This window comes from Pteropus medius, unplaced genomic scaffold, assembly GCF_902729225.1.
Source record: "Pteropus medius unplaced genomic scaffold, Ma_sr-lr_union100, whole genome shotgun sequence".
Lineage (NCBI taxonomy): Eukaryota > Metazoa > Chordata > Mammalia > Chiroptera > Pteropodidae > Pteropus > Pteropus medius.
In genome coordinates this window covers 28,616,930-28,640,666 of record NW_024340696.1, presented here as the reverse complement: position 1 = coordinate 28,640,666, position 23,737 = coordinate 28,616,930, and the positions used below count along the sequence as shown (strand labels likewise).

Genomic DNA, 23,737 nt, shown 5'->3' with positions numbered 1-23,737 from the left:
GCCTAGGATAACTTTCCTTATTTTTTTTCTGGCAAACTTAATCTCAGACTTTTTTTTTTTTAACACCTACAGCACCTGGTATTCTGAGGTGATCTCCCATCCAAGTACTAACCAGGCCTAACTCTGCCTAACTTCCGAGATCAGACCAGATCGGGCACATTCAGGGTGGCATGACCATAGATATCTGGGAAACTTAATATGCCTAAAATATATGAATGCAGCTCTGCCAAAATGATAACTTTTAATACTGCCTCTTCTTTATTCTTTCTCTTCTTCTGGAACTCTGATTCAACATATGTGGACCTTTTTTACTCTATCTTCCATGGCTCATAATCTCGCTTTCATATTTGCTTTGCATAATATCCTGGGCGATTTCTTCAGATCTATTTCCCAGTGTACTCATTCTTTTTATCAGCTGCATATCTATTGATGTTTAATCCATCCTTAAATTTTTCACTTCAACAGTTACAGGTATACCTTGTTTATTGTGCTTCATTTTATTGTGCTTCACAGATATTGTGCTTTTTACAAATCGAAGATAAGACCCTCTACTAGCAAAAAGATTGTGATTCACTGAAGGTTTAGGTGATGGTTAGCATTTTTTAGTAATGAAATATTTTTAATTCGAGTATGTACTTTTTTTAGACTTATGCTATTGCACACTTAATGGACTACAATATAGTGTAAATAGAACTTTAGAACTTTTGTACGCACTGGAAAATCAAAAAATCCATGTGACTTGCTTCATTTCAATATTTGCTTTATTGTGGTGGTCTGAAACCAAACCTACAATATCATCAAGGTATGCCTGAAGATATTTCTTTTCTAGATGTTTTATTTAGTTTCTTTGGAAACCTTACTGGGCATTTTTAATAGCCTCTTCTTTCTTACTCAAAATTTCAATTTCATCTTTATTTCTTTAAAGATATGAAACATCTTGATTTTATATTCTATAATAATTCTAATATCGGAATTTTTTGTGGGACTGCTTCTAATTCATGGTACTTTATTTTTCTTGTGTGTTTTATGACTTTGACTGAAAGCTCACAGTTCCTTGGTACATTATCTGTGGGAATTGTTTGAGGTCTGAGTTGAAGAGTGTTCTTCCAGAAAGGATTTTCTTTCTGTTGCTTATACTAGCTGTCTAGGGGTACCATCAACCTAGGACCAATTTAGAGTAAAATTTCAGCATAAGGTGTATGGACCACCTAGGCATTAAGAACTGTGAAGGCTATAAGATTTTACCCTGCCACAGTTAGCCTGCCATAATTACATGAATTTTTGCAGAAAACATGCTATTCTTAGATCAGAGACCAAAGACAGGTTATTACTCAAAGCAATAGCATCAACCAGAGTGTCAGCATTTGTGTTAGTCCCCCAAGTCCCAATTTCCACAGGGCAACACAAAGTGGTTTAGGTAACATCTATACATGCAGTGGGTTGCATGCATTTCAGAAAAGGAAGTCTGGACTTACAGAACATGGATATTTTATAAAAGGCAGTAAGCCTTTTTCTCTAAAGGTAGACATTATGACTATCTTCGACTAGCTTCCAAGGATATAAGCAAATCTGCCCTCTGGTGCATTGAGAAACATCATCATTCTCTTCCAAGACTACTTACTATATAAACTGTTGAAAAGTAGCCTGGAACAGACAGACAGTGCCTCTTCTCACAAGATGTGCAGAAACTTGAAAGACTCATGAAGAATTGTCTCCTAACAATAGGCAGTTTGAAATGCGTCATAAACCCATGCTTATGTTTGAAAGTTATTACAGTAGTTTTTCCCCTCTTCTATCTAGAGCCAGGTCAAGATGAGTTAGTTTTTCTTGTTGTCCTCTGGTATAGGGCAGGTGTTTTGTTTGTTTGATGAAGGTATAGACTTTTGCATCCTAGTTTGTATGTGGGTATGTGTGTGTCTGTGAGGATCTCCTAGTAGATGCTCTACCTTGGCTGGGGTCTTGGGTTTGTCTCCTGTCCCCAAACTTCATGGCCATTAGAACTCTAGTTCAAGGTCACCAGAATTCAGAAGATACGTCCCACCCCCCATAAAATCCTTCTGTGCTTTTTTACCTCTCGATTCCTGCTTTCACTTGTTTTTTTGGCCTCTGAGTAGTCCTTAACTTTTTGCTAACTCAGAAATTTATTTGAAAGATGTTTTTCATGTTCTAGCCAGAATTAATTTTTTTTTTTTTTGCAAGAAGGTTATTCTGTTTCTCTAATCTCTCATACTGCTAAAGTGGCTAAAATACAGAGGATGTTTTCATAATTGGAGCTTTGGGTATATCATGAATCACCTGTAAGAATGCTGAATTCATCCAGAAGGCTGGCAGGTTTGGAAAAGAATATACTTTACCAACATTATTAGAAAATGAGGTTTTTTAGTTAACTGAATTTCTCCCCTAGTTATCTAGAGAATCACCTGCTTTGTGGATATTATCTCCTCACATAAGACTGCTATACACAGAAAGCAAGACCTCAGGATTCTCTAGGTTGTATATAGTCACTGTACACAGTTGCATTAGTTGATTATTTTGTTGGCAAATTTATAAATGCTATACATCTTCAATTTCATAGTTTCGATATAGTAACTACCTGGATCACTGCGGTGTTAACACATTCTGAAAACTTGTTGCTCAAAGTGTGGTTCGTGAGCACCACCTGGGTGCAGTTACAGATGCACTCTTAGGCCCCTCACCAGCCCTACTGAATCATAATCTGCATTTTTCATAAGATCCCAAGGTGGTTCATTTGCTCATTAATGTTTGAGAAGCACTGCCCTAGAAAAATGCTTTGAATAAGTTGCAGTTACTGTTGATGACTCTAGCAGTAATAAAATTTGGAGGCCATTTGTGACAACATAGGTGGATCTTGAGAGTATTATGCTGAGTGAAATAAGTTGGACAGAAAAGGACAAAAACCATCTTGATTGGAGTATAAAACAAAAAGTAACAAAGTAACAAACAAAAATAAACTCATAGACACAGACAACCCAATTGTGGTTACCAGAATGGGGAGAGAAGCTGGGTAAAGGGAGTCAAATATATAGTAATGAAAGGAGACTTTGGGTAGTGAGCATGCAGTAGAGTATACAGATAGCTAATTATAATGTTGTACACCTGAAATTTATATACAATTTCATTAACCAATGTTATGTCAATAAATTTAATTTAAAAAATTTTGAAGACAGTATAATACAAGAGAAAGGATGATTTTAAGAATCAGAATCTGAGGTCTACTTCTAAATAATAGGATAGCCTTCAACAAATCACTTAACATTTCTGAATGTAGGATCTTATTTCACAAGATTGTTAAAGGAATAAAAAGAGATAATGTAAAAAGGTGTCTATGACATGCCTACCACATAGGAGGTAAGCAGTAAATGTTAGCTCACTTTCCTTTTTCATGTCTTGCCTAAAAAGAATAGTGAAAATAACTTTCCATCTATCATTTAAGTGTATGCAAACAGTGTTTTCATAAAGCCATGAGAAATGTTAGGTATTAAAATAATTACCAGTTGTTCATGAATAGGTAAGATATAAATTATAAAATTTTCCATAAAGAATGAAATACAGTTTGTAAGAGACACATACAAAAAAAATTTAAGTTAAAACAGAAGTTAAAATCATTGAAAATTGAATAGGAAAAACTCCTACCACAAAGCCCATCACAGTTACTGTAGGCAACACTGAAATGTAACACTGAGTTTCCTAATCAGCAAAGCAAAAAGGAAAACTCAGTAAATTACATAAGGAAATTATTCCAGAGACAAATTCCTTAGTATTAAAGTTCAAAAGGAATGTGCTGTGTGAGTCCTTGTCCAAAGAGCATCAAACAATTTAATGGAATATATTTTAATGGTGCAACTGAAAAGCGGTTGCAATAACAAAAATGTTACTTTTTTAAAGGGTCTTTGGCTTTTATACTCACAGACTAAATATATAGATGGAATACAGGACGATTTTTCTCTTCTTCCTTAATTCCTAAAAACCAGCACAGGCTAAAAGAAAATTTCTTAATAAGCTCTCTAGAAATGGATTATTTTTAATTATTACAAAACTTAATTTACACAGAGGAATATTTTATGTTTCAGTTATGTGCATGGTAAAACTTCAGCCAGAATTCTTCTAACCTAATTCTTCTAAGGAAGGCCTGTAGACAAGTAGAAGAAAATATTCTTTTGTACCTATGAATTGGGACCAACTCCACCAGCCTATAAATATTATCAACTTACTCGTTCCCAGTAAAATAAATAAAGGTATATAAGAACCTTTAAACTTAAGCCAGTTGATTTAAAATGAAAATACTAGCATAGAATTCCTATTAATTTCCTAACAATTTGAAACAAAAATGTATGATCAGAAATGTTTAGGAGATATCTTAAATAAAAAATATTTTGGCAAATTATCCAGTCTATATACTGTTGTGTTTTTTAAATTTTTTCTCTACAATATAAATGGACATCGCTCCCTATTAATAGAAACTAGAGTTACACTACTTTTTTTAAACTGCTACAGCATAACGCTCTGAAGGGATTTGTAATTGCAAAACCAGCTCAAAATTGTCCTATCCTGTTTCTAACGAGATACTGAGTTGTTTTTCAGAGACAACAGACCAAAAACGCAAGTCATGCAGCAAAAACATGGGCAGAGAGAATTCTGACCTCCAGCTGCACCTGGAATCAAAGTCTCACCGCCCCCCATCTCCTGCCCTCCGCCCTAGACAAAACCAAAAAATTGGGACATAACCAGAACATAACACTGGAACTCTTTCAGAAGTTAAGAGAGTGTTTGTTGTGCTGGAAGATCTAGTGTTGAAGCCCCTTACTATAAATGACCAAGTTCTCAGGTCTTCCAATTAAAACTTGATCTGCCAGCACTTCAGCATACCTGTTCCCCACTATCCCCTTTCAAACCCTGCCCTGAACCCTGGATAGAGGAGACTGATTTGGGCCCTCTCCTGGTCTTGTTTGGCTGGCTCTTGAAATAAACTCTTTTCTTGTTGCATACTTGATACTTTTATAGTTGGTCTTATTTGTGCGTTGAGCATAGGAACTTAGGTTAGATGACAAGTATAATGTATGGAGGAGACAAGAGAATTAAAATGTTAATCAAGCTACATTCAGAAACAGCAATATGCTGATCAGCCCTGCAAGCAGGCCAAGAGGATACCTTCAGAACAAAAGATTTCTAGTGGAATTGCTAACAACCCATTTCCCCACACCTGTGAAAGGGGAAACAGGAACAATAGTCTTTAAGTGGGTGCCCTACACAAAATCATTCATTCCCTAAGGCTAAAACCATAGGGAACAGTATGGATTAAAGGCTGGGAACTGCCAGCAGGCCTTCCTCACTGTATGCCATATCAAAGGAAATGGAAACTAAAGAATGATATATAAACTGAATTCCCTGAACACTCAGGGTCCCTCTCACTCTCTGCTTCTGGGAGGAGACCACATTCTGTCTGTGGAGTGTTACCTCTTTTCTAATAAACTTTTCTTTTGACTCTAACTTTGGCGTGTGTGTTGAATTCTCTCTACACTCTCCACCAAAGGACCCTCTTCTTCTCTTGGTCTCCCCCTAACTCAGGGAAATTTGCCCTATCCTACATCAAATATGCTATTATTTATTTAACCAATATTTAAAGTTTCTTTTTAAATCATAAAAACCATAGTCATGTTCATCTTTATATTTATATCTTTGCACACGTGCCCGATTAAGAGTTCTCAAAAGTGGAAGTGTTAGGTCAAAGGGGATATATATTTAAAATTTTAAATTCCTATTGCTAGACTGCATTCATGAAGGATTATATCAATTTACCTTCCTCCTGAAAATGTATAACACTGTCTAATTTCCATGTCTTTAATAAAAATCAAGCAGCAATCATCAAAAATTTGTCAATCCAAGAGGTGAAAAGTAATTCTGAAATTATTTTGGGTTGTGCTCTCAAAAGGAAGGGAGTGAGGGAAGCAGGATGAGGTGTGTGTGGGGGGGGAAGGGGGGCGGGGAAGTTAAGTCAGGTTGTGGACTCAGCTAGAGATGAGCTTCTCCCTGATCTGAAGGGAAGCTCAGGGGTATGACGTGCACCACAAAGGTACTGCCTTGAGGCAAGGGTGCCAGCTTTTCCGATCACAATATCATTTGGTCATTGGCTATGAGCTGCCTCTGGGAGGGGTTAAGTATTTTCTCCCATGAAACAATTCCCTTTGTCTACACTCTAAAGAAAGGATAGCTGTGAACTTTTAGCCACCGACACTGACAGCAGCTCCAATACTTTAGGGAATATTGGTGGGTATAGTGACTTGAGTAGTGTCTCTTCAAATTAATGTTTGCCCAGAACTTTCGAATGTGACCTTATTTGAAATTAGGGTCTTTGTAGGTGTAATTAGCTAAGATGAGGTTGATGGGGTTCAGGACATATTACCCCAAAATATGGAATCTTGGCATAGTGAATTTTTTTTTAAACTTAGGAGATATATATATATTTATTTCCCACATTACTGATATGTAGTTAAATCTTATATCTCCTCAGGAAAACATAGTACTATTGAGTGACTATTATATCCTATGGAGAACTTCAATCTTTGGTCACGGAGTTAAGAGCTTCTGGTTTTCATCCCACAAGCTCTCTTTGAAATGACCTAGGCATAGTGAATATTTTAAGCCGAAAGACTTTGAGAAAACAGAAGCAGGGAGGTATTTCTGACCAGCCTCCTCCTCCCCCAAGACATCCCAACGGGTCATAAAACTCATGTTTGAGGTGTTCTCTCTATACCTGGGGGAAAGGAACATGCTTATCTCTACAGACAAAGGGAAGCTGAGAAGAATATGAACAAACAGGACTTGCTAAGTTTTCCCTTTTACTTATTCTTCAACTTATCATATTCCTCTATAACTGTCCACTCTTAATCAAAGCTAGCATAAAGATATTCAGGTCTGTTTCTATGGGTCGTCATTTCCTTATGAAGTTCTCCTGGGTCACATAAAAGTTATTTTCAGACCTACCTAGGGACTCTGAGAGGGTCAATGAAAACTTTTTCCTCCTTTACAAGGTTATACTAGGTTATACTAAATCCAATAGCTAGAATCCTTATAAGAAGAAGTGAGCACACAGAGATACACACAGAGAAGGCCAAGTGAAGATAAAGGCAGAGACTGGAGTTATGCTGCCACAAGCCAAGGAATCCCTGGGGCCACCAGAAGCTAGAAGAACCATCTGTGGGAATATGGCCCTACTGATAACCTCAATTTCAAACTTCTAGCATCCAGACTGTGAAAATAAATTTCTGTTGTTTTAAGGTACCTAGTATGCAGTATTTTATTACAGCAGTTCTAGAGAATTTATAAAGTGGGGCACTAGCTATTTACCACAGTAGTTCTTAAAAATATGGTCCCTGGACTCCTAGGTATTGATAACACCCTTTCTAGGAGTCTACAAGGTTAAAACTATTTTCATAATAATATTAAGATGTTATTTGTCCCTTCCTTTCCCCCTTTTTTTACTGCATTGACATTTGCACTAATGGTGCAAAAGAAATCAATGGTGGGTAAAATTGCTGGTATTTCAGCATGTATGAGAGAGACAGTGGCACCAAACCGTACTTGTCATCGTATTCATGAACACCATAAACTCGCCATAAAGAAAATACCAGTTACATATAGGGATATCCTCAATAAAGCAGAAAAATTATTAGCTTTATTAAATCTTGACCCTAGAGGACATATCTTTTTAGTATTCTGTGGGACAAAATGGAAGTAAGCATAAAGCACTTCTGCGGCCTACTGAAGTGTAATGGTTGTCTTGAGGAAAGCACAATCACTGGAATTGTGAGCTTTACCAGCCACTTTTTTTTCCATAGGCCATCAGTTTTACCTGAAAGAATGCCTGAAAAACTATGATTATTCAGACTGGGTTTTTGGCATTTTCTTAGAAATGAATGAAGTGACAGTGTTACTTCAAGGAAAAGAGCTTATGGTATTTGTTGCCCATGATAACAGTTGAGTTTTCAAGCAAAAATCAGTATTTTGAAAAACTTACTTAACACTATGAGCTTGATATCTTCACAATGCTTAAATCTTTCCTGATGAGATCTGTGGTGATATTAGCAAATACGATTTTTTTGATAATGGAATATGTCAACATTTGGAAGATTCATATAATTTAGTGAAACATTTTTCAAATGACTAATGTATGATGTTACAAATATGTAACTCCATAGTGAGACCAATCATTTAAAGTTGAATGTAGACCAATAGATTTTTAGGTTATAGAATATAAAAACTTCATTGCTATTGGTTTCAGATTCTACATTGAAATTATCCTTTAATAAACTACCACTTGTTGAATTTTGATATAGTATTGGAGAATAATAACCCTATAATTATCTGAAAGGGCTATTAAAATACCCCTCCCTTTTTTTTTAACTATGCATATACCTGTGTGATGCTAGATTTTCTTCATAACAAAACATAATCAACCCAACAAAACATAACTAAAATAACATTATAACAGAAGACATGCAGAAGCAGATATGGAAATCTACCTGGATTCTATTAATCCAGATATAGAGATTTATAAACATGTAAGACAATGGCATTCTTTTCATTAATTTTATTTTTGTTTTGGAAAACAGTTTTTAACTATAACCGTGTGAGAATATTTATTATTTTTGAAGAATTAATAAAACTACTTTAAAATTATTAGTTGCTATTTCTAATACACTATCTTGGAAGAAAGACATATAAACACAATATGCATAGACAAGGAAAATGTAAAGAAATCTTAAGAGTGTTGCTAACATCAATGAGGGGCACTCAATCTAGTCTAGGGGAGGTAAGAGAAGACTTCTTAAAGGAGATGATCCTGAGCTGAATCTTAAACCATGAGAAAACAACTTGGTAAACCTCTTCTTCCCTGACCTAGATTAGACTTTGATAAGACAAATTTTATCTCCATATTCAAATTTGACTTCCACATAGCTTATAAACTAGTTATGACCAAGGACATTAGCATTAAAAAATAGTCACGATGTTGCTTATTACTACTTTCACATAGCATTGAACCTGATTTGCAAGATTTGCAGCTCAGTTCTCTTCATGACTAATCCACTGGAAGCTGGGCACACCCACCTTTCCTTTTGACATGAACAAACTGTTGAAATCATCAATTTTTTTCTTTCATTGCAATTTTTACCAGTGTCAAATAAACTCAGTTTTTTAATTTATAAACATGTAAGACAATGGCATTCTTTTCATTAATTTTATTTTTGTTAAACTTTTCAAATTCCTTACTGGCATGTGATTAGGCCTTATTAACTTCTGCATAGTAGCCTTTATTTGATTATTGCTTAAAACCCAGGGCAGGCTGCATTCTGGTGTCAGGGAACCATTTGTGCTATACTGGAGCTAAGAAGTTTAAGAATGAAAGGATGACTGGTAAAGTTCTATTTGTGGACTTTTCATTTCTTTTTCTCTTTGTTTTTCTGAAAACATAGCAAGTCAAAAAGATAAGTAAGGTTCCTTGTAGTCTTGCTTCTACTTGGAAGGAATTTGATTTTTTTCTTCCCTGAATGAAAAAAAAAATGTCCCCCAGCTCTCTTTGAAATAAGCACGTGCTCAATAGTGGGACAGACAAACCCACTTTGCTGCTGTTTTGTAACACATTGTATTTACTGTATATTTGAGGACATCCTGTATTTTCCCATACATGATCTACTAAAAATGACAATAAAAAGAACAAAAAGATCTTGTAATCTGTCTACAGAGAATACTAGGTTAATTTTTAAGGATCAGATTCATTCGCCATTATATGTTTTTATCATTAGAGAAATATGACTAAAAGATGAAGAGGAAGTATTCTAATAACATTCTTATAGTTAGACCTCCTTTATGAAAATAAAAATATAAATAAGAAAGCCCAGTCTGGGAATGCCAAAGATTCCCTCTCGTTTTCACTGAATGAGGTGTGAGATGAGGACAAGGACTATTTTCTTATCCTTTTCAGATGGCCCATCATTCAGAGATAGAGTCAAACCTTGGGTACTGTCCTGGGTTGAATAGTGTTCCCCCCAAATTCATGTCTACCTAGAAACTGAGAGTGTGATCTTACTTGGAAACAAGTTCTTTGTAGATGTTACAGTGAGGTTATACTGGATTAGAGTGAGACTTAAATCCAATATGACTGATATCCTTTTAAGAAGAGGGGAATTTGGACATAGACACAGATGGAAGATGGCAATGTGAAGACAGAGGCAGAGACTGGTATTATGCTGTCTCATGCCAAGGCATGCCAAGGATTATTAGCAAGCACCAGAAGCTAAGAGAGAGGCATGGAACAGATTCTTCCTCTCAGTCTCCAGAAGGAACCAACCTTGCCTATTCTTGATTTCAGACTTCTGGCCTCCAGGGCTGTGAGAGAATAAATTCTTATTGTTTTAAGCCACCCAGTTTGTTCATTTTTTTTTTTTACAACAGTCCTAGGAAACTGACACAGGTATCAAACTCTTATACCCTATTAGCAGCAGGTGGGCATGCCTCCCTTAGTTTGGCCTGCATCCTTATCTAGCAGGGAGAGCGAGCTAATTCTTAATCCCATTGCCTCCCATTCTTCTCTCTCAGCTTCCCTGACACGACTCTGTACTGAAGAGACCAGAATCTGTTTCCCCAATAGTCTTTGAGCTTAGATCATCCTTATTAAAAGGAACTTTGTTCTCAGACTTTTTAATCAATGTTTTGTCTGAATATGCCTCCCAGAAGAGTAACAGGAATTTACATGGCAGTTAATACTCTGAAATATAATTGGCCAGAAAACTGTTGCTGGTTAAGTGGAAAGAGCAAAGGCAAAGAAGTCCTCTTGTAAGTACTGAGACAATGAACACCTCAATGGCAGTGGCCATTATGAAATACATTCTCTGTATTTCAAGTCTTAGAGACTTGAGGTTAAATACTATCACTGACTCACTATAATGTTACACAAATTATCCTCCTGGAGCTTCAGTTTTCTTATTTGTAAAATGGAGATAATATACACCTTTCTCATAAGGCCATTTTAACGATCATATTAGCTAACAATATAAAATGCCTAGGATTCAATAAATGCTAGCTTTTATTTTCACTTCAATTACTCGTCCTCTTGGAGCTCCATATTTTAGCCCCAATATTTCCATCAGCTCTTTTCCCTCAATATATGAAAAGTTCCTTCTTCTCTTATTAGAAACAATCCTCAGTATATAACTTTTATTTATTTTTTCTTTTTTTAAAATTTCTTTCAGTATGTAACCTTTAATTATATCATTATATACCTGTAGGGAATACCACAAATTGGGCTCCTGGGGAAGCAGATTCTGAGACAGAGATTAACATGTATCAGTTTATTACAGAGAGTTAATAAACCGGGAACAATACCTATGGAAGGGAAAAGAAGAAAGTAGGATGGGGGAGATTAAGGACTTGGTCTGCAATGCATTCTCAGTGATGGCCTCAGCCAGCCTCACAGGAAATTCTGAAGATAGGATGACCTATCAGAGTTGTTCTAAAGTGGGGTGAGTGGTCTGGGCCTTTAAATCCCTGTACTGATCAGCCATTGGATATAGGTTACTCTAGGCAAATGGCATGACCTAGGCAAGGTGGCTCTTCAGATTCCTGAATAGGGCTGACAGCTAAAGGCTGTCCGAAGCAACACTTCCAGCAGCTTTGAGGGTAGAGAGTGGAAGATACATCCTTTAATTCTAAAGGGTGATCTAGGAGGCACAGCACCACATCCACCACGAGGAGTATAATTGTACGATACTACTATGTAATTTTGATAGATGTTGGCAAGATCAAAATCTAATGTATACATTGCTATATATACTTCTATGGGCAATATAGAAGAGTGTCTGCTTCCTCGTATCCTTGGTAATAGAGGATATGGTCAAACTTTTTTATTTTTTTAGTTAAGCATTTCATAATCTATACTGGATTTTGTCCACTTTCTATTTACTCCCAAGTACATATTAAGACCTGGCTCTACAATTTACTAGATGTCTCAGTTTGTTCATACGTAAAATACAAATAATACATTAGACCTTCTAGGGATATTCTGAGGATATAATGAATTTGAAACCCCCTATTTAAAAATAGCAACCAACTAAAAAATATTCTCCGCACCCCCACCATTATACACTGATGATTTCCAAATTAAGACTTCTTATTGGCAAGTAAAAATATTCATCTGCTTACTTGTTATTTCAATCTTGATGCCCCACGGACACTTCAAATTCAGCATGTCCCAGCCAAACTCATCGTTTTTGTCTTAAAAACTGCTCCTATTCTTTTATTTCTTATTTTATGTTAAAGTTAAAAACCTCAAAATTATCTTGGATTATTCTCTCTCCCTTAACCCCATGTTTAATTAATCACCATGTTCTGTTGAATTTGATTCATAAATTAATTCTGGTATCTGCCTTTTTCTTAAAATCAGCATTGCCACTCCACGGTTCAGATCTCTGTATTTTACAAGTATTAATTAATGTAATAGCTTTTTCACGGTACTCACCTTCCTCCCATCTATCTCAAACACTGTTGTCTGAAGGATTTTTGAATACACAACACTGATTGCATTACTCCTTAGCTCAAAAGTCTTTAATGGCTTCCTATTATCTACAGAATGATGAAATCTAAAACTTCTGCTTGACACAGACGTCATAATTTGACGTCTGCTTATCCATCCAGTCTCTTTTTAGCCATCCTTTCCCTGCCTTAATCTGCACTATTCAAGCTAGTTGCATTTTTCAGAATATATCACGTTTTCTCATGGTATATGCACATGCTGGTTCTGCCTGAAAAAATATCCTGCTCCCTATTTCCCCATTTGTTTTCCAAATAAGTTCTTTAAATTTTGACTCAAATCTACCTCCTTTGTTAAGTCTAGCCTGAGTACTCTAGCAGTCCTCCTAGTCTACCATTGCTCATTGTACCCAAAGTTTATTTTTGTTTGCATGTTTATTTCTTCATTGGGTTTTAGCTCCCTGATGGAAAAACACTAATTTTCATCGGGTATCTCCAGCACTTATCAAAGTGCCTGGCAATAAGAGAAACTCAGATACTCTAAATTGACTCAAGATCTGAGGAAGTTTCCCAGTAAACTTACTATTGTTACTACAATAGTAATAAACGATCCTCCCACTTCCTCCCTCTAGTTTTCCAGGTTTTCTTCCAAAACCAGGCGGACGCTATTCACTTTCCTTACCACTTCGGGTAGAATGGACCATATCCTCCTTTGTGTTTTCACTGAATATGGTACATAAGTCCTATCCTGGCACCAATCGTCTTTAAGATTGCATCCTAAGCATCTGACACATTATGCCTGCAATAACGAGATGAATCAATGTTCATCTTGATTAAGGAGACTTTCTTAAACATTCCGGGAGAATATCACCATTACGTATACACCGTAAAAAACCCTTACAATCCAACCAACCCGACTGTTTTTTAAACGCTGCAACCACCAAGCACTTTAATTGTCCTTAGACGGCCAACACTTGGCTAGGGGATCGCATACGCTCGGAGGAGATCATGAATAGAGGGCCAAGAAAAAGATGATTGGCTTTTAGGGTTCAGAAGTTACATGTTCTCCCTCAGACCGATGCTAGAAACCGCTGAATGTTGAGCTTTTGAAATAGTTTTTGCAACGTCAAGAAAAAAAGATTACCCTATCAGGAAGAACCGAGCACATTCAATTACCAATCAAGAGCGGGAAAGAAGCCAAAACCCGGGGATACCCATGCACCAACGAGAACATCATTCTCTAGTCTCCGCCAATGAGCGAAAGGGCCGGAGGCGGGGCAACGGGCTGACCAATTGCTACAAAAAACAATCTGCAGTACAACTATCCTAACCACAGTCTTCGCCTCTTAAACCACTAGAGCTGACTCCTGAGCAAGGCGCTTGTTAAATGTTTTCCACTGTCCTTGTTCGGAGATAATTATAGTGAAGTACCTTCCTGACACCAGGACAAGGGCCTTCTTTCCACCAGCTCCTACAGACTCGCAGAAAGCACACAACAACTTCGCGCTTTCTACCTTCACAGGAACTGGCATTCCCTCGCTGAGGGGGAGGGCGGCTCCAGTGCGCAGGCGTGCATACCTTGTGGGGGGCGAGGCTGTAGAGACCCAAGGCAACCTGGGAGCTGTATTTCTCTTCCCGGTGTAACGCAACCGCTTCTGGGACAGTCGGAACTACATTTCCCAGGAACCTCCGCGACATCGGGGCGGGAGTGCTGGTTCGTTAATGAGCTCGAGGAAGCCGTGGCGCGGCCCACCAGGTTCCAAAACAAGGAAATGAAGAGGGGAGGCGGGACTGGGGGTGTCTGCGGGAGCCGTCGCCGCCGCCGCCGCCGCCGCCGCCGCGGAGGAGGAGGAGGAGGAGGAGGAGGTGGAGGAGGTGGATGCCGCGGCCGCCGAGGAGTCCCTTACTGAAGGCGGATCGCGGGGCGGCGGGCGGCGCGCGCGCGCCCGAGAGGCGGCTGTTGGAGAAGTGGAGCCGCGGTCGCGGGGGGAGGAGGAGGAGGGACTGAGCGGCGGCGGCCCCCGCGTCCCAGTGCCTCTATGGGGGAAGCAGACAATGGATTATGATTTCAAGGCGAAGCTGGCGGCCGAGCGGGAGCGGGTGGAGGATTTGTTTGAGTACGAAGGGTGCAAAGTGGGACGCGGCACCTACGGGCACGTCTACAAAGCGAGGCGGAAAGATGGGTAAGAGCAGGGGCGGGGGAGTAGGCTCGCTCGGGTCCTCGCCCTGCCCGCCACCGCGCGGGATGGGTGGGTCGGAGCCCGGCCGGGCCGTGCCCGAGGGGCGAGGCGGAGGTGGTCGCGGGGCCCCGTCCTGGGGCAGCCTCTGAGGGACGCGGGTCCTGCCCGCACGCCGCGTGGCCGCTTCGCGCCCCTAGGGCGAACTCCCGCGGCACAGCTTAGTCGGGGGGCGTCGGTCCCGTCCCGGAGGACGCCGTCCGCGTGCTTGGAGGCTGGCGACGGGACTGGAGTTGGGACCTCGGTTAGAGGTGGAGTTTGGGGGGTCTGTACTCTTGAGTAGACGCGGAGGGCTGGGAGAGCTCCGCCGAGGAGTTGCTGCTCGGCCCTAGGCTGGTGACGGTCGATGTGGAACTTCCAATCGGCTGAGCGCCTCCCCGGGGGCGGCGGTTTGAAACCTTGCCGAGGAGCCTGTCGGGCGGCCGAGCGCTGGGGTCCCAGCCAGCCTCTTGGATCTGACCCCATGGTCACCTCCGCCCTTGGGGCCAGCCAGCCTTTTAGCCCCTCAGTGCAGTCCCTCCAGTCCTTGTCGGATACTCAGCGATTTCTCGACCTCCTCCTTGCTCGCCCCGATTTCGCATTCTCACATTCTGAATTCCGCACCTTCCTTCGAATGTAAGACCTCCTGAGGGACTAACCGCGTTTTGCCCGCAGAACTTCAGAGTTCGTCCAGTTCTCTGGTAATTCATTTACTTGCCTTGGTTATCTTATGCCTTCCATTCCATCTTCTGCCAAATGAGTGCGTGCAGGGGTTTATCGAGCACCTAGATTATCCAGAACGGAATGCGGAGTGATAACAGAACTGGGCCCGAACCTTTGTTTTCCTGAGAGCTGAGGGAACCCCTTAGGAAGCTTTTACTGACTGCTCTCCCAGGAGAAGGCGAGCTGCATAATATATTGAGAACGCCTCTCTTTCGAAGGGCAGAAGGGCTCGCACTGCAGGACAGGTGGAACCAGCTTCCTGTTTCTGAACGGTAGGTTTACCAGTCATCACTTCACTGCCCATCCTGGCAGGAATTCCCCTCTCCCAGAGTGAGGACGCCTGGGAACTTATGCCCGTCCTTAGACTTTAAAGACCGTCAGACTATATGGAAGAAAGTTTTTAGGATCTTAGCGGAACATTTCTGGATAAAAATATCAGCCACAATGACATTAGTTAAGTTTGAAGTTCTGCTCATCGCTCTGCGCACCCTGTTTTAATTGATATGGTTGATTTTTGAACTCTAGGACCAAAGTAGGTAGGGGTGTGTGTGTATGTGTGTGCTAACTTCATACAGAGAACGAAAGAGCAAAACTTTATAAATCGTTTTATCATAAAACGTGAAAATTGCAAGGTACTATACAAATGTAAATGATTGTTATTATTGCAAGTAATTTTTTCTCATAACTGAATGGACCCCATAATATTCAGTTGTTTGTAAACTTTTCTCATAATTCTTTTAGCTAATTGCCAGGTGCCCTTGCACGAATATCTTGGAATGTGAGGTGATATGATTAACTTATATTTGTTTTTGGAATATTCACTCTACTTGTTATGCTGGTGTTCCTGTGGCAGTCTTAATCAGATAAATTTGGGGAAAGCACATCTAGTTTTTCTAATTGGACAAAACAAATCAGACATACTGTTTTTCATACTCATGCTAACTTTGTAATATACTTGATTTGGAATTTTTAAAATGTATTTAATTTTTTTGTTAAAATAGCTTCCTTTTAGCTGGCAACTTTTGAGAAAAGTTAAAAATTCTGCTTCTGAAATGTATTTGAATAGCACGGGCTACAGCAAAACCAGATAATTCCTGCTTCTATTTGTTCTTTTTAAATACTTCCCCCTCTAATAAAGTTCTTGATTTGAACACTTCCTTCTTGAGTGAAATTTGTTTGCCTAGAGTTAATAAAGCTGTTTTGGAAAGATCAGTTTGTGTATCTTCAAAATATGCTTTTAAAAAAAACTTAGGACCTGAAAACATGAGTTTAAATCAGTATATTACATGTAAGAAAAATCAGCATAAAGATTTTTTTCTTAGATGAAGGTCTGGTTGATATTTGAGGCTTTACAGTAAACACATTTCTTGTGGGTTGGTAGTGGGATTAGTTTGATAATTGATAGCAGCAATTTGAAAGAACAAAAAGTGTTTAGAGATGGTTCTAAACTAATACAATTTGCGTAGTAAAGGATTTTACACTCTGATCATGGTAAATTATAGTTCTTTCCAGAATTTATTTTGGTTAACTCAGAAAAATGTGCAATACTATTTTAGGGAGCAAGAAAATCACATGAGTAGCTAAAAAAATTATTCTGGTATTTATAGTGTAGTATATTGTATAACCCCTAAATCGTTCACTGGAAGAAATACTGGAAGATGTAATGTAACATAAAACGTCATTAGAAAAGCCTCTGCTTATAGTTTAATATTACAGTTTACAAAACCTTAGAATGTTATTTCCTTTGAAATATTTAACTAACTTAGGCTATATTAATTATGCTACATAGAGTTAGAACAGACTGGAAAATTCAAGATTTACATCTGGGTTTTTCATCTTTCATGTTATTTGTTCCATCTTTTTGTTTCGAAGTAAGAGTCTCTTGACCCAACTATCCCTTTAAAAAAAAACAGACTTTTAAAAGTTTTTGAAGAGAAACAAGTTTAGAATATTTCTAGACTTTCTAATATGGAAGGAATTTGTAATACAACTTTTCTTTCAACATTAGTAAAAAAGTCACCCAAAACAATAAGTATATAGTTACAAATCTCAAGACCTTCTTAAGTTTGCAATACTTTGTTTTGATTGATAAAGGAATATTGTTAAAAAGTTCTTTGTCGATAAGAGGTTCAGACAAACATTCCATAGGATAGTGTTATGTCTGAAAACTTGTACCCAACAATACTACTATTCAGCTTTGCAGGCAGATATTTAGTCTTTTGAACCACTCCAGTAAAAGAATGCTCTTTTCTGGAGATGTTTTTGAAAGATTGAGTAATTAAAAGCAAAATGGCTGACAGACATCTTAGAGTTTCAGTTTTGCTGTACAGTTTCAGATGAATAGTTGATGACTACATGTCTTAATGTATGTCATGAAATCTTTCACATATGTAGTAGGTAAATAATGGGTACAATAGTGTTTGCCTGTTTTTGATGGGTTTTTCATATTTGGTTGATAGTTAAATAGATGATTGTATTTGCATGTTTTTGGAAACCCGAAGATTTAAAGATATATCAGTATGATCATAGCATTTTAGAACTTTCAAGAGTTTTAGGTCATGTAGTCTAATTTCCTCTTTTTACAAATGAGAAAACCAGAGCTTTTAGAGGTGGTCATGCCCATAGTCTCACAGCAAAGTTAAGCCTGTAATCCAGACCTCTTGACTCTTGAGTTATTGCATTTCTAATGTGTTTTCCTTCCTAATACTGTGGGAGGAAAACAAAAGGCCATTTTGCCTTCAGTTTTGACAATCTTATTGTATAAACTTTTTCTATGCAAAGGATACATCTATACCAAAATATATGGAAAAGGGAAAATATCACATATGAGGGACATTTTTTAAAAGACGCTGGCCTATAGATTCTACCACACTTAGTTACTCCTCTTCATCTGTTTTCATCCTCACCAACATTACTTTTGGCCATCATGTCTGATTTGCACAGTAGCTGGTTGGTTTCTGCCATTAATCTTTCCTCACTGTTGTCCAAGATCCTTGCTGCAGTGTCATTTTCCTACAAAATAAAGTCAATCACGTCATATTTCTTATTGGAAAACTACATTCTCTAAGGCTCATATAGTAACGTCCGATCTTAATTCCTAAGTGGCATGTACAGGTTTTTGCATTCGGATTCTAAAATCTTTGGTCTTAATAGTCTTCCCACCTGCCACCAACTCCCTCATTTTTTCCAGTGTGTTCAAGCCATATGCTTCTGTAGCATTGAATAGCTCGTTTTCTAAGACTAAGTCTTTTTCTGGTCTTATTTATTTTTTTCTACATTCAAATTAGAATGGTGTTGCTCTGCCATTTTTCCCTCTTTCCCTTACCTCCACAAACCTGGTAAACTCCTGCTTATACTTCAGTACCCAATTCAAGTAGCTTTTCTTCTAGAAGCTTTCCTTTATTCACCCAGTCTACTCATTAGCAGTGCTTCTGCTCTTCTTTGTTCTTATGCGTGTAATATCACTATAAGTAATAATAATCTACCTCATAAACTATTAGCTACAAGTGGGTGATCATTCTATTTCCAGTGCCTTGTGCAGGGTTGGGCATATAATGCACACTCAAAAATTTTATTAAATTTAAAACAATACCCTAAATTGGTAAACAGTGTTTCACTGATAATTTTTGGTAATTGTTTTGAAAGCCTGAAATATAGTGATGTTACGTGAAATAAGTGATTAAATGTAAATATTCCTGTAGCACTAACTACAGGAATATAGTGTAGCACTAACTATAGGAATATAGTGTAATTTTTTGTCTAAAATTATATGATGCTTTTCAAGACAATTGATAACATTTCTTTTAGTAGAGATAAGGAACATAAGTAAATATTTTTGAAGTATTAGCACTTTTTTCCTCTTTGGCCAGCTCTTTTTAAATTTTTAGACTAGTTATCTGTCTTCTATGTTTTTACTACCTATTTTATAGAGATGCTTAGAAAATGTCGGCAAGCATTTTAGGACTTTTTGATATATGTTAAAAAAAATAGTATCTTTAACACTTAGTAATCAGGTAGACATCGGTTTATATTTAATTGGTTCTTCATATATGCAATGCAGGCCTTCAAAACTTTATTTTTGAGGCCTAAGGGAAATGAATTTTTTTTTCAATGAAATCTGATTGTCTAGAGCAGTGGTTGACAAACTTTTTCCATAAAGAGGTAGATACTACATATTTTAGGCTTTATGGGCCATACTTGTGTGGCAATTACTTGAATCTGCTGTTGTAGTGACAAAGTATCCATAGACACTATGTAAACAAATACAAATTAGAATGGCTTTGTTCTAATAGAACTTTGTTTACAAAAACAGGTAGTGGGCTGAATTTGGCCTGCAGGCTGTATTTTGCCAATCCTTAGACTAGAGCAGTGCTATCCAATTGAACTTTATGTAATGATGAAAATGCATCTGTCCGGTATGGTAGCCACTAGCCACACGTGGCTCAAGAAACATGGTTGGTATGACTGAGATGCTGGCTAGTAGCTATAATATTGAACTGCACAGGTTTAGAGTTTTGGGAATGATTAACTTAGGAACACATTTATAATTCTCAAATGCGTGAAGTGGACTTTTAATAAAAATGCATAAATGATGATTTGGACAAATAAGAAAGATGTTGGTGTCTTTCAAGTTTATAAGAGAAATTTTGAGGCTGAAATAGATTGATAAACCGATATTTGAACCGAAAACTCAAGTTGCGAATGGAATCAAAGATACTTGATTACTTTTTCAAAAAAATATTTTGTAAAAAAATAACAAAAAAGTATGTTTAGTGAGTAATAAGTGCAATAATTACTGAGATCTTATCCAGAAGTTATCGATGGATCAATATAATGTAATGTCAACCTTCCCTTTGCCAGTTTCTAGAAGCAACCATTTGGTTTTCTTTTTTAGGTTTATTTTCTTGGGGGCTGTGTGTTTAATGATAAATAGTAGTGCACTTTATTCTCTATATTTTTTAACCTTAAATATAACTTGAAGATTATTATATATCTTTAGTACAGAGATGCTTAGTTCCTCTTAATAGTTTCATTGTATTACATTATATTGACATATAATTCACTTAACTCTCCTTCTTGATGGACATTTAGGCCATTTCCAGTCTTTTGCTAGTACTAACTGCAGTGAATATCCTAGTAGGGACAGTATATTGTGCATATTAGTATAGCTGTAAATTTAATTCCTAGAAGTTGCTTACTTTTGGAAGTAATACCTTGAAATGATTTGCTAACATGGTGCAATATGAAATATAAAACTAAAGACTGGAGACAGGGAGGCGAGAATAAGGAAGAGAAATGTTAAGGCTTTAAATATAATTATTAATGCATAAAAATGAGTTCTAAATCAGTTTGCTATAGGAAGTGCAAGTTTAGCAGTGTGGGAGAGGCATGTCTGAGTTTTAGATAGAAAAAATATAGACCTATGGAAAGGTCTTTTTAAATATTGATGAATTAAAAATTTTTACTTTCATATACTATATATATGTATTTTTAATACAGAACACTTCACAAATTTGTGTTTCATCCTTACTCAGGGGCCATGCTAATCTTCTCTATCGTTCCAGTTTTAGTATATGTGCTGCCGAAGCAAGCTGTATACTATATTTTTGAACTGGATATGCTGGATTAAAAAATTAATGTGATGTTAAATTGTGTATTTGTTGCAAAATGCTCAAGTAGTGCAGTGAAGATTAGGCATCAATATAGAAGACTTTAAGGCAATGTATTAGGATTTGAAATTTTCTTGGTAAATGATTAGAGTATTTGGTTCATGTGTTTTTAAAGATCAACTTGTTTCTTATCTTGTCATGTTGTGACTGTGTAATGTAAGTGCTGCTTTTGGATCCCAAAACAAAGGAACAAGATACTTTTTTCAGTGATCATTTAAACATTTTGAGGTGCTAGCATGACCGTGTCTTTAAAAACAGGTAGTTTTTCAGGTCTAGAACTGTAAAGAGGTAGCTGACAAAGCTATTTAAAGATTTTTGTCCATTTATAAATAGCTGATAGTCCAACACTTCCTGTAATAGCTGTTTTGAACATGCATTGTGCAGGATAAAAGGGAATCTCAAGAGAGATGACAGGATGTAATTCAGGATACAAGCGTGCAGCAGTAGTTTTTATTGAGGATTCGAGTTCTTATCCAGAAGTCAGTGATTGATCAAAGAGAAATAAAAACCTGTAATCAAAAATTGGCACCCTTATGAAATATCTTTAATTTCTAATATGTCTTTCTAAAGAAAGCTTTAAACCTATTACATATTTTCTATTTAAAAATATATTTCAGTAAGACTTCATGGTTGATAATCTCAGTTACCAAGCTGAATGTGATTAGGAAATGGATTTAATTACCAAGTAGGCCAGCTAATTTAGTTTTGTTTTGTCATGGCAAACAGCCTTACAGATATTCGCAGATATTTACATTTGGACAGAAAAGTATGTCTATGGCTGCTGGAAAAATAAGACAAAAATTTTGCCTTATAGGTGGGTTAGTTTCCTCTTTCTGTAGGAAAGCTATCATTTTCATTATGATTGTTAAATAAGCTCACTCATAAAAGTAGTAAGCAGTTCCAGGTACACGTGTTACTTTTTACAAGAGATAGTTTCTTCTTCCCCTTTCTTTTTTACAATGTAACTATAATTGTGTTTTAAGAGTGATTTAAATACTGAGTGAATCCTATTGTTTTGGATTTAGGTGCAAATTTAAAAAAATTTTGACCTCCCTTCAGAATAGTTAAATGTAATTTGAACTTGTGTAACTTAGAAAACTAGAGTTCTATTAACTAATTTCTCAGCAGTCTTTTGATCTTTATAGTATATTTGTATTGAAAGTGGAAATATTTTTATTTTTATGCTATTAAATTTCATCAAATAATAGTTTCACATGGTTAAAACACTTCAACAATACAGTTATATATAGGTAATTTTGGTTGACTTTCCACTGGAAAAGCTGAGCAATTTTGTGAAATCTCACTACCTACTATTTTCCCTTTTCTCATATCAAACTTTAAATTTATTACCATTGTTAAATTTTTTATGATGAATACTTTTGTGACTTTATAAACTTAAATTTCTTGTTTTTGATTTATCAACTTAGATATTATCTGTAGTCTTCCTGATGTGAATGTTAAGGAAAGTAACATTCTACTTTTTTTCTTCATCGCCCAATGTTAAAGTATAATTTTTATAGCATTCTGGTTTATTCATTGCTTTTTGTCTGTGGATTAATTCTAAAAAGTGAACATTGGAAACCAACAGCCTTAAAATATTATGATTATGTGCTGAATGAATTAATGTAATGAGACCCATGGAGGAGGAATTGTAATCTTGTGTATTAAATAAGTGTGGCTTGAAATAATCTAGGTATTAAGACCTAATGGATCATCTTAATTTATTTTGCCCCTTCTTCAGTCTTCTGGGTCATACTCAGCTAATAGTTTTTCTTTATAGCCCACATACGGTTTTTGTTGGATTCTTTATTTTGTTTGTTTGTTTAGTTGAGGATATCTTTTTGAGTAGCTTTTTCATATAGGATGTATAGATTTTTTGATTTCTTGCATTTCTGATAAAGTATTTTGTCTTCATACATGATTGATAGTATAGCTGAATGTAGAATTTTATATTAAGAATAATTTTTTTCTTAGAACCCAAAATTATTGTTTCATGTCTTATAGTATTTTTTTGTGCTCATTGGAAGTTTTTTTAATTGGAAGTTTTTTTAATTGGAAACGTGTTTTCTTCTTCTCTGGAATCTCTTAGGATTTTTCACATTATCCTTGCATTCTAAAGCTTTACCAGTCTGTCTAGAAAATAGAGATTTTTTAAGGAAAAATTTATCTGGCTTTGTTTTCTGTGTCTTTTACAAGTTATTTATTCTTTGAATAGATAACCTATGCACATAATTTGAACTTTAAAAGTTAAAAAGTGGTACTTAGTAACTTTAGTTGTTGTCTTCCTACCCCATCCTCCATTCCTTCTAGTCTCTTTTTCCAGTCCTGTCAGTTTCTTATGGGCTTTCCTTTGTCCTTGGTTTAAGGCAATTTTTATTTCCTGTTTTTTGTTTTTGTTTTTGGTTTTTTCCTCTTTTTCCTCTGCTGCCGCTCTTCTCTTCTTCAGGTATATTTATTAAGAAATGTTGACTTAGGCTCTAACTTTCACGTCTCTTAAATTCATTCTCAAAAATTTCAACTCTTGTTACCCAGTACATTCCAGAAGATTTCTTTTATTTAATCTTCTAGATTACTGATTTGGTCTTT

At 36.9% G+C, this 23,737-nt stretch overlaps 1 protein-coding gene, 1 non-coding gene and 2 pseudogenes across 5 annotated transcripts in view; 1 reads left to right on the top strand and 3 right to left on the bottom strand.

Moving 5' to 3' along the window:
* Positions 1 to 63: 63 nt before the first annotated feature.
* LOC120609930 (uncharacterized) lies at positions 64 to 182 on the bottom strand (annotated as a pseudogene).
* Positions 183 to 6,513: 6,331 nt separating this feature from the next.
* Positions 6,514 to 6,640, bottom strand: LOC120610829 (small nucleolar RNA SNORA25). The gene has a single exon (XR_005655011.1). It is a non-coding gene; the product is annotated as a small nucleolar RNA SNORA25 (small nucleolar RNA).
* Positions 6,641 to 14,434: 7,794 nt separating this feature from the next.
* CDK19 (cyclin dependent kinase 19) overlaps positions 14,435 to 23,737 on the top strand; it is a 124,425-nt gene continuing 115,122 nt past the window's right edge. Inside the window, exon 1 of one of the 4 annotated variants that reach the window (XM_039870382.1) lies at positions 14,435 to 14,726. In XM_039870382.1, coding sequence (XP_039726316.1) covers positions 14,599 to 14,726 — 128 coding nt within the window. In that variant the 5' untranslated portion in view covers positions 14,435 to 14,598. The remainder of the gene's footprint in view (positions 14,727 to 23,737) is intronic. The other 3 variants (XM_039870392.1, XM_039870409.1, XM_039870401.1) reach the window with 3 other exon arrangements.
* Positions 20,972 to 21,072, bottom strand: LOC120610814 (uncharacterized; annotated as a pseudogene).